Source organism: Anolis carolinensis, chromosome 4, assembly GCF_035594765.1.
Source record: "Anolis carolinensis isolate JA03-04 chromosome 4, rAnoCar3.1.pri, whole genome shotgun sequence".
Lineage (NCBI taxonomy): Eukaryota > Metazoa > Chordata > Lepidosauria > Squamata > Dactyloidae > Anolis > Anolis carolinensis.
Window position 1 is genome coordinate 73,885,461 of NC_085844.1, and position 11,655 is coordinate 73,897,115.

General features: G+C 38.9%; 1 protein-coding gene across 2 annotated transcripts; it reads right to left on the reverse strand.

The window, feature by feature from the left end:
- Positions 1-3,997: 3,997 nt before the first annotated feature.
- On the reverse strand, positions 3,998-10,857 carry bloc1s4 (biogenesis of lysosomal organelles complex 1 subunit 4). Of its 2 annotated transcripts, none has more exons than XM_062980633.1 (5): positions 10,548-10,857; positions 7,577-7,648; positions 6,851-6,952; positions 6,081-6,215; positions 3,998-5,242 (listed from the first exon to the last, which is right to left on the reverse strand). In XM_062980633.1, the coding sequence occupies exons 1-5, from the start codon at positions 10,725-10,727 to the stop codon at positions 5,234-5,236; spliced, it is 498 nt and encodes a 165-aa protein (XP_062836703.1). In that variant the 5' UTR covers positions 10,728-10,857; the 3' UTR covers positions 3,998-5,233. The 2 variants fall into 2 exon arrangements, with proteins under 2 accessions (XP_062836703.1, XP_062836702.1); XM_062980632.1 differs by having other exon boundaries at positions 3,998-5,227; positions 10,548-10,853.
- Between the last annotated feature and the right edge of the window lie 798 nt (positions 10,858-11,655).

The following is an 11,655-nucleotide window of genomic DNA, read 5'->3' on the forward strand; positions in this document are numbered from 1 at the left end:
ACATAGAAAAGCTTTTGAGTACTGAACTTGGCATTTCTTTCTAGTTACTAACATCTTTTGTGCCAAGGGATGTTCGGGTGAAATTGGGTGTTACCAACAATGAAGTTTCAGCAGTTGCATTACAAGTTGTTTAGTTATTTTACATGTCCTTTAATTCAGCCTTTTAGTAGATGTACCAGCAGAAAGGCAAAGGTATTGATATGGGACCTGTGGTCCATACGTATGTGAGTGCATCAAAGACTGGTAGAATGATCATAAATGTTACCATTAATATTGATGGTCCGAAGAGATGGCTTGACCACTCAGAGAAGGAAAGTGATGACCATTTCACATTTGGCCTTCACATATGCAGAAATGATCCCACCTGCAGGGGCATTATGATAAAATAAAGGTATTTGTTCAGTGCAGACAAACAAAAACTACAGCCCGGCTAAAGTTTGTAAAATGCATGTGCTCCTTCCTGGCTCCACAGGTGTGGCCTATAGAGAATAGAAGTGAATAGAGATTCTGTTAGAAGTGGTGAGCAGCATCCTTCATTTCTTCATTGAGTGTCACTTGAGCTTTGAAGGAGTAAAACAAGTACAAAATAAGACTCAAACCTAACATTGTGATAATTTGTTCTGTTCCTATCCAGACTTCTAAATCTTGCAAACCGCGGCAATGGATATTATCAATTTGGACCGTAATTTTTGGAGGGTTCCAATAAATTACATTTTCAATGATATGTGTATAAAGATTATTTTGAAATGGATATAACTGGCACGTTCAAATAATTCTCTTAATGACTCTTGTGTCTGGTTAATTCTGGTATGGCTTAATCAGTAAAATCAAGTGTTGATGCCCTTTCTGTAATCAGTACAAGTTATGTGATGTAATGGAGAGAATGACAAGGCTTGTCAAGTCCATAATAGATCAGATGTGTCCAACTTGTGACCCTCCAGATGTTTGGGCCTCCCAACTCCCAGAAGCCCTAGCTTGCTTATGCAATGGCCAGGAATTCTGGGAGCTGAAGTCCAAAACACTTGGAGGGCCACATGTTCAGCAGCATGGCCATAGATTGATACTTTTTGGTCTATGTGGGAACAAATAACACTGCAAAGTATCTTTCGGGAAAATAGGATTACAAGATTATGGGTAGGAAGATGAAGGGCCTTGATGCTGAGGTCATTTAATCTCTCCTCTGAAAGGAAGAAAAGGATCATTTATGTGAATAACTGGCTTCACAAGAGGGTGCTCTTGGGAACGATTTGGCTTCCTGGACCAGAGTCTGAGGTTTAATGAAGTTGGGCGTCTGGAAGAGATAAGATTGTACTCCATAGAGGTTGACAGGAATGTTTTGGCTGAGAGCCTCACAAACCTGATCAAGAAGTTTTCTTTAATAGTGATGAACTACATTTCTATCACAAAGTTCAATAACGTTATTGCCGTATGGCTACATGCTTTTAGTAACTAGATGAAGTCAGCATACAGCTTCTTAGCTAGGCGATTGGCTATTGGAACAGAAGTTGCAGGTCTAATTCCTGTTATCACAATCTTGACAAAACTAATGCCATTTGACAGCTAAATAGGAAAAGTGTTGCAATAAATTTGGTTCTTTGACTACCACAGAAATCTGATGTAGTTTTTTGCAGATGTTAGTATGATAAAATTGACCATTCAAGATGAATTGAGTTTGACTGCTAACACTTCAATCCATATTTTGCAGTCTTAATCTCCTGCCACACCCCACCCCAAAGCTTTTTTTTTTTTTTTTGCAGAAATTTAGCATCTTCTAGGATGTATCTCCAAAGCACTATGATAATAGTTGTGGTGAAAAAGCATTCCATCTTCAATACGTACAAATTTATTTTAAAAAAATGGAGATTATACAATTTCTTTGAACTGTGAGTAGTTGTCTATGGCTCATGTTTAGACAAAGCTCGAGTCTTACTGTGATGCTATGTGTGTGTTCAAGACTGACATGGGTCTGTGGGCTACAACATGGACCTATTCTGGCATTTTGTGTGTTCAATAAATACGGATGAGAGAGGACATGCTAACCCCACTCAGGTCATACCAATACGGAAAGGGATCAAACTTGCACATGGCTTCTTACATTTTCTCAAGGTACATTACCATGCCAGAATCCTAAATGATTTTACATACATCTAGCTATGTAGCAAAGGTGCTAAGAAACCCTTCTATTGAGTTGCAAAGATGCATAAAGACACCAGCAAGAGTGTCTGCTGCACATTAGTGCCTAATGTCAATAGGGACTAATGCACATTAGGCTTGTTCAGCATCAGTACCAATGTACACTTGGGGCTCTTGCTGGCTCTGCTATGGAGAAACAATAGCAACCCTCCACTGGATATGGAAATTACATAACTGTACAAGTCTAATTCCTGAAATGCAAATCCCCAACAGAATTATTGCTGTTTTTATTCAGTTGGACTGAGCTTTGAATGTTGTCTGCATTGTTAATATTGATAACTCACCATGTTTCCTGAATTGATAAAGTTGACAAAATAAGAATGCACCAATTAATATATTTGCAACAGTAGTGGGCAAAGTATAATTTCAGACTACAGCTTTAAATATCACCACAGGCCCTGCTGATGGAAATTGTAGTTTGTCAACAACCAGAGAGCACTATGCCAACCTGATTTTGAGGAAAATGTTCAAGAAAGGAGCAGCTAGAAAATAAAAACGTATGTGCATTGAAAACAAGTAAATACAGTCACTTAAGGTTACAGGAAGAGGAAGTCATTAAAGCAGAATAACATGACGAAATAAATTATCAACTACCGTAAGTAATAACGGGCAGTGTGGAGAGGTTTAAACATATTAACAGGAAGGTCTGCAAGGACTGTTACTATTTGTGGAAAATAAGCCGAAGTTTTGGCAGTTTGCCTGACTAATAGTGACCTGATATGAATTATACAGTAGAGTCTCACTTATCCAACACTCGCTTATCCAATGTTCTGGATTATTCAACGCATTTTTGTAGTCAATGTTTTCAATAAATCATGATATTTTGGTGCTAAATTAATGAATACAGTAATTACTGCATAGCATTATTTCGTATTGAACTACTTTTTCTGTCAAATTTGTTGTATAACATGATGTTTTGGTGCTTAATTTGTAAAATCATAACCTAATTTGATGTTTAATAGTCTTTTCCTTAGTCCCTCCTTATTATCCAACATATTTGCTTATCCAACATTCTGCCGGCCCGTTTATGTTGGATAAGTGAGACTCTACTGTATATTAAAAAAACTATAAATTGTTTCTCTATATGAATATATGAGAAAAGAATGCGTTTTTCTGAGCCTGGTTTTTAGGACAGGATAAAGTGAAATTCAGAGTACAGATGGCTCAGTTTTGGAATAGCTGAATTTGAGGAGCATTTATACAAAGAAAGATGATGGAAGGGAAAGATCAGAATCAGCCCTCTCAGAATCCATGGTACTTGACAACGGTTAAGTACAAAAAACATGGGAGGTCATCAAGCTGCCTGTTCCCATACAGCTCTTCAGTACAAAGGTAGAATAGGAGACTGAGGCACAAGTGGGAGGGAAAAAAACCTGTTTCAACACTGAAACACACAGAAAACCAGAACTTCGAGATTGTGAAAAAGTATAGTAATACTAAATGTTCTAAAGTCAATATGGGTTTTCAGGCTATATTATCCCACAATGTATTTAAAGCATCCATGTAATCAAAAGTAATCAACCTTAGCATATATTACTCTCATAATATATGAAGAAATTGGTTAATTTTTTGTTACATGATTGCCTCAAATACATTCTTGTGGATAACGTACGCTAAACACTTCAAGATATACCCTGTTTTTGAACATTTATAGTTTTTTACTTTTTCATTGGGCACAGTGATTGAACACTACTGAAGAACAAAAAGTATTAAAGACCCAAAGACAATAATTTTGCAACCTGGTTATCTGTACAAGTCTACCTGTAGTTTACCTTTTTTCTGGTTTAAAAATGGGTACACAATATGGAGAACCGTATTTATTTTTTAATTAAAGTTTTAAGTTATAAGAGCTTTGGTCATTATATTTTTGGCATTATATACACACATTTTAGGATATTCATAAAAAAGAACCTTGTCAGAGACCTGTTGCTGAAATGTTACAGAAATCAGAATATATTGCTGTTCTCCTTTACTCTGAGGCAGTTCAGACAATGGAGCTTTTCCTTTTCTTTTATCAAACAGTGGGTTTCTCTTAAAAGATGGTGAACAGAAGCTGCACACATTCATGAAACATGTGAATGCATATAATTTGGTCCTTATTGCACTGAAATGTACCATAGAACTATTTAAAAAATACACCCCTGTGATATTCAGATTAATACTAGTAGCAGCAAAACTCAAAAATATACATTTTCCCTACATAAATCATTTTTCAGTAATTACAGAAGGCCATGTATTCAAAATTTCCAAAAGAAGCTAGCAAAGAAAAAATATACCAAAGTCCTGGCAACTGGTTGCTGTTAGGTCAACTCTACTGATCCTCTTGAGTTTTTTTCTTGGAAAGGGACATTTTCTTGTTTGGCTCTTGTCACCCTCCTTCATGGAGAGCAGAATTGGGAGAAGTACAAACCGGCAGAACGTATTTGCTTGTTCTACTTGTTTGTTTTCATTCTGGCAAAGCCAAAGAGGGACTGGAGTTTGGCAAAGGGGGAGATGCAAGGAACAAATCTCTTTCATATTAGGTTTCAGTTCTCGTCTCCCATGCTTCTTTCTAATTTGGCAAGATAAAAGAGAGTGGTGGGTGGCTGTTCCTTTCTTTCCCATGTCTGTGAAAAGTAGTTGGTTGCACCAGCAGGGTGAAAGTACACTTGTTCTCCACAGCTCTATCCCCTCCGTTCAATAAGGCTAACTGATAAGGTTAGTGGCCACTCAAAGATATATATATTTCTGAGCCTTTAGGAAGACATGAGAAATCACATGTTCAAAGCAAAAAAAAAAACAACCCAAGCTATATGCAAAGTGGATGAAGAGAGACTGAAACACACACAGGAAGGCAGCAGGCCACTGTTTGCAAAGAGCAACAACCTGAAGAACAGCCTGGCACTCAACCAGTTACAATACTACCATTTGGAAAATGTCATTTTCAGTTATGTCACTTATTCTGTGCTTCACCAAGACAAGGAAAGTAATCTTCCGTTTTGAAGAGATCAGAAGGTTCGTAAGAGGCTGAATTCTGTCTTGAGGAAGATGATTTCTGTAATTAAAATCTCTGTTAAAAGATTTGCACACAACAGAATAAGGAATGAAATTTAGAGTCTACAGTCACTAGGGGTTTTTAAATATAAAAATCAAAATCTACACTCATTCTAATTTTCCAGAGTGAGAACACACTGGGAAATGTGTAAGAAGATGTACAAATCACCACTCTTTGGGAATAAACATTTGGGACTAAAAAATAAACCAAAGCCCCTTATACATTGCCATATAATCCAGATTACCAAATCACATAATCTACATTTTCTGCCTTGAACTGGATTATAGAAGTTTACACTGCAATATAAAACATTTTGAAGCAAATAATCTGGATTTTATATGGCAGTGAAGAAGGGGCCTAAGAAGGAGAAAAGGAGGCAGTAAAATCATCACTACTTTCTATGGAGGTAAGAAAATTCATTATCTGCCTGGAAAGTGCTGGTAAAGGATTATGAAAGGTTTTAATATGAACGTTCTTAATAAATGAAACTATGCTCTCCTATCACAATATGCAAATATAGTCTGAATACCCAGCTGTCTGAACGTCTAACTTAAAAAAAAGAGCAACAGGGAAAACAGAGTGGCATTTTATAAGCAAACATCTGCATGGGATACAACTACAAGAAATGGAATTAGGCTGAAATGTATCTTTCTGCTTCTATTTTACCTCTTGAAACTCTAATGGGTACATTCCATTATACTGATTTCCATTACTGATTTACAAGCTCTAAAGTCATGATATCTCAACACAGAGATTCTGAACCACCCAAATTCCTATCAAATATATTTATAGATGCACAGATATCATACATGTATGCATGGTTCCACTGCATTTTTATCATTAGAATACTTACATTAAGAAAAGATGGCACATTGATTGTGTGTAGAAGTTTTTTAAAAGTATTTGGAAATGTTCCCAGGTCTGATTCTGCTTTTGTGATCTGTTCCTCCATCCCAGAAACACTATTTCCAACCATTTTAACAAAGGCCTGATAGCAGGGAGAAAAAAGAAAAAAAATCAGCAAGATCACATGGAAGCACAGAAAAATACTGAAAGGATATTTTGTAGCTAAGTAGTTTTATTTTAAAGTCAGAAAATGCAACTAATAGCATGACATAAGACCCACAATCTCACTTAGTTTGATTAACATCATGGAAATAAATGGACACAAAGCCTATTTTCCAGGTATGACGCTAAATATTCATTTTGCACAAGAAGAAAACTGGGTCTTATGGGTAATAATTTTCATTTGGAATTTTATATCACTCCATAATTATGAAATAGTAATGGCATCACAGTGAAGATTAACCCCAAGGTTTATTTTAATTTTAAATTGCTGAATTAATTTGAATTTTTGAAAGGTAATGTAGTAGTAGTAGTAATAATTTATGTTACTTCTCTTTACAACTTGAGGCAGAGCACAACAGAGTTAAAATATATCATCATGAAATACATTCAATAAAAACATATCACTTATGTTTCAAAACAGGTAGATTGTGAAACCAATAATAACCTACAGTTACATTTATACTTATTTTCCATCTTTTCCATAGCACTGTAAAAAAAACTCTCATATTAGCCCCAGGGAAAAAAGACTATGACATTGTTACTAGAAACACCAACCTCCAATTTGTCAATCTTTCTATATAGCTGCCTCATTTCCACAGCCTTTGCATGAATATGTGGGACATTTTCATTTACTACTTGAGAGGAATCACTCCGAATCTGGAAAAAAACAGACAATGTTGCCTACAAATGTTGTAGTAGAAAGACTTGAGTGAATAAATTTAATAATAAATTAAAGATTAATAATCTCAACCATTGCTCCTCTAGAATTATATACTTATATCATGCTTTAAAGGCTGGATTTGGCTCAGAATAAAATGCACTCCAATAATATAATTCAAGTGTTTTGAACTGGCTATTATACAGCAATTTAAGCTAAAGTCCAGAGCTGACTGCCAATTGCTTTTCTTTGCAAGAAAACGAGAAAGAAAATGTTTACCTTCTTAAAAGATTATCAAAGGGAGTTAAAACTTCTAAGTAGTTTTGAAATATTTATTATGTTTACATAGAGTTAAAACTTTATTTATACATGATTTGCTTGAAGGCCGTGGACAGTCATTTGCTAAGAATTTGATACAGGATGAGCCAAAGGTTAATAACTTTGGGGGAGGGGGATGAAAAGATCTTACATGCAATTTAATTGTATTTCTTATGTCTGATGCCATGGTATTGTAAATTAAAAACAACAAATAAAGATGTTATTTTAAATATTGATACCCCTTAGTGACTTTTGACCCACCCTGTACAAGAATTAACTATTCCATTTCTCAGTAGCATACCTACCATGTCGAGCATTCCCACAAATTCATCTACCCTGGTCAACAAATCCTCCAGACCCTTGTCTAAAGTTTCAATCTGCAAAAAAAAAGTGAAAGAAAAAACACGAATGGCGACAAGCACAGGCAAAAAGGGGATATCTGTGACTTAATCAAAACAAAAAATAAATTTGGAAACAAAGGTGGAGGTCCTTTCATATATATGGAACAGTTCAATCCAGTACCCATCTATTCTGGTAGGCGTAACCAGTCAATTTTGAATCATGAGTTTGTATTTGTATTCTACTATCAGTGTATTTTGATCTTTTACCATGTTTTGGTGTTCGCTTTTTCATAATTGGGTGCTTTGATATATATATTTTCATTGTATGTATTTTATGTTGACATGTTTTGACTTTGTTGGACCTTGCCTTGAGCTGTTAGGAGAGGCGGGTAACAAATAAAATTTATAAAACTATAAAACCAGGACACGGCCATACAGCCTGGAAGCCACACAACACCCCAGTGATTCCGGTCATGAAAGCCTTCAACAATACATTAAAATGTATGATGATGGTGATAATGACAGAAAGCCTCACCCTGCACTTTTTATAGAATCACAGAGTTGGAAGAGACCACATGGACATCTAGTTGCTGATACAGTAGTCTCTTGCTTATCCAACATTTGCTTATCCAATGTTCTGGATTATCCAATGTAGTCTGTCTCTCACCCGGATCCACAGCTGTTTCTCTAGGCAGCAAGGACTGAAATTTTTACAGATTTAATTCCCAACGATGTTGTTACTGTACGTACGCTCATTTTATGCAATTCGATCTTTATTTGTAGTTAATTTTTTAGTAGTCAGTGTCTTTGGTAGTCAATGTTTTCAATACATTGCGATGTTTTGTTGCTAAATTGATTGATACAGTAATTACTACATAACATTACCATGTATTGAACTGCTCTTCTTGTAAATTTGTTCTAAAACATGATGTTTTGGTGCTTAATTTGTAAGATCATAATGTAATTTGATGTTTAATAGGATTTTCCTTAATCCCTCCTCATTATCCAACATTTTCACATATCCAACGTTCTGCCAGCCCGTCTATGCTGGATAAGTGAGATTCTACTGTATTCATGAGAAAATACACAATCCAAATAAGAGCAGACTCTTCATGGATAATTTCTATGAATAATGCTACTTATGTGAAAATGACATCCACACAGTTGGTAATTTTGGACTGACCAAATACATACGTATGCCATTGCTGCTATTATATAATATTCTTAGTTATACTTTATTATATTGTGTGGATTACCAATTTGAAAATGCCATGCTTCTTTTTAAACCAATATTGAAGCATTTGAATTTTTTAAAAAGTAGCTGGACACAAAATGGAATCTGATCTGTTCCAGTCATTTCAGAAAGGACTAGATTAGAATCATATAATCCTAGAGTTGGAGGAGACCCCAAAGGCCAGGAAAAAGCACAATCAAAGCACCCACAACAGATGGCCATTCAGCCTCTGCTTAAAAGGAAAGAGGCAGCAGCACATTTTGCCTAAGAACGTTTACTGTTAGGGAATGTTCTGCCTTATGTTGAGTCTCTTTTCCTGCAAAATTTGAATCCATTACTCCACATCCCAGTTTCCAGAGCAGCAGAAAACAAGCTAATCCCCTCCTCAATGTGGCCTCCTTTCAAATGCAGGCAGGCCCCAAGTTAGGAACATGAGGATATCTGATAAACTTTGCACAAGTGGATAAGATGAAGTAGAATATGGATTTGGTTTTTAAAAAACCTTTAGTATAATCTTTTAAACCAGTGGTTGTCAAACTTATTTGGCCTACCGCCCCCTTTCCAGAAAAAATATTACTCAGTGCCCCCTGGAAAGGGGTGTGTGGCTTAGAGGGGTGGGTGTGGTTCCTGCTCAAGAGGGTGGGGCTGAGCCTCTCCCCAGTCCAAGATGCAGGGCTGGGAGGGGGAGGTGGGCGGGGCCACAAATGGGAGGCCAGGACTGGGATGGGCGGAGTTACGAGCTCTGAGGCAGGGCTGAGCTTCTATCGCTGTGCTGCGGCGCCTGTCAGGACACGGGGAAGGGCTAGAGGAGGGGGCGGGGCCTCTTCCCAAGTGCCTCCGTGTTCTAACAAGTGCCTCAGGGGAGGTATACAGAGGCTCTTGGGAAGAGGCCCCGCCCCCCTAGCCTTGCCCTTTAGTCCTAAAAGGCCTCTCAAGAGAGGTACAGAGGCTTAGCCCTATCGCGGGCTCTTGGGAAGACGCCACGCCCACTCGTCTAGCTCTGCCCCTTGTGTGTCCTAACAGGCACCTCAGGTGCTCAGCCCTGTCTCCGGCACTTGGGAAGAGGCCCCACCCCTCCTCTGGCCCCGCCCCCATGTCCTAATAGGTGCCATCGCCGCCCCCCTGGATCGCTCCAGTGCCCACCGGGGGCAGTAGCGCCCATTTTGGGAATCACTGTTTTAAACTCTAAAATGTAAAATCTGTTAAATTTGATATTGTCATAATGTGAATTTGTTGGTCTGTGTTTAACTGCCTGAATGTCCTTGCTGCTTGTGCTAGATGTAAATAGGGTTAACCTTTTGACTTATGTTATTTTGTATACTTATACAGCATTGAATGTTTGCCTTTTTATTTGTTTTAAGCAGCTCTCCTCAGAGGTTGTGAGGTCTGCTGGAAACTAGTCAAGTAAGGGTTTATATATCTGTGGAATGTCCAGGGTGGGAGAAAGAACTCTTATCTGTTTGAGGAAGGTGGGAATGCTGCAATTGGCCACCTTGATTAGCACTGAATGGCCTTGCAGCTTCAAGGTCTGGATGCTGCCGGGGGAATCAATTCCAACTGACACCTCCCAACGAAGGATTCCCCCAGGCAGGAAGCAGCCAGACCTTGAAGCTGGAAGGCTATTCAATGCTAAGCTAATAATTCCCAAACTCGGGTCCTTCAGAGGAAAAGGCCGCCTCTCTCGCTCGCTTGCTCACTCACCTGCCCGAAAGGCGAAGGCAGCAGGTAGGCGGCATAGTGGCTGCCCAGAAGCACCAGCGGCTCCGCTCCAGCGGAGGAGGCCTCTTCGTCGGCGAGGCCTGAGGCGCTGCTGTGGCTCTGTGAGACGTTGCCGCTGTCGCCGCTCAGCTGAGGGAGCCCCCCCCCCTCCTCTTCCTCCATCGCATCTGGAAGACAGCCGTCAGCTGACCCCGCGCGCTCTCCCTTCTTCCTTCCAAACGCCGCTTTCCACAACTACGGGAGCCCGGTAGGGACAAGCCCAGTGGCCTCGGGGTTAATTGTAGTTTAAGGGCGTGGCCTGGAAGGGAAGTGGGCGGTCCCTTCTCCCCTTCGACCCATCAGGCTTCAAACTACGGCGTGACGTCACTCTCACAGGCCTGTTTCCATGCTTACAGATCTCTGGGTGCTCCATAGCATGGGGGCATGGCAGTTAAAAGTGCTGTCAAACTGCATTCATTCTACAGTGTAGATCAGGCATGGTCAAACTTTATCCCTCCGGGGTTTTGGACTTCAACTCCCACAATTCCTAACAGCCGCTAGGCTGTTAGGAATTGTGGGAGTTGGAGTCCAAAACCCCCGGAGGGATAAAGTTTGACCATGCCTGCTATAGATGGACCCTTCCCATTCTTTCCCAGCACTCTCTCCAGTCTCCCAAATGGCCAGATTTTTCCTGGGGGATCTTAAAGCCCCACCTCAATGTTTTTTCTGTTTGGATTGCAGTGAGTTTTCTGGGCTGTATAGCCATGTTCCAGAAGCATTCTCTCCTGACGTTTCGCCTGCTTCTATGGCAGGCATCTTAAAAGGTTGTGATGTCTGCTAGAAACTAGGCAAGTGGGGTTTATATATATATACAGTAGAGTCTCACTTATCCAACACTTGCTTATCCAACGATCTGGATTATCCAACGCATTATTGTAGTCAATGTTTTCAATATATCGCAATATTTTGGTGCTAAATTCATAAATACAGTAACTACTACATAGCATTACTGCGTATTGAACTACTTTTTCTGTCAAATTTGTTGTATAACATGATGTTTTGGTGTGTAATTTGTAAAATCATAACCTATTTTGATGTTTAATAGGCTTTT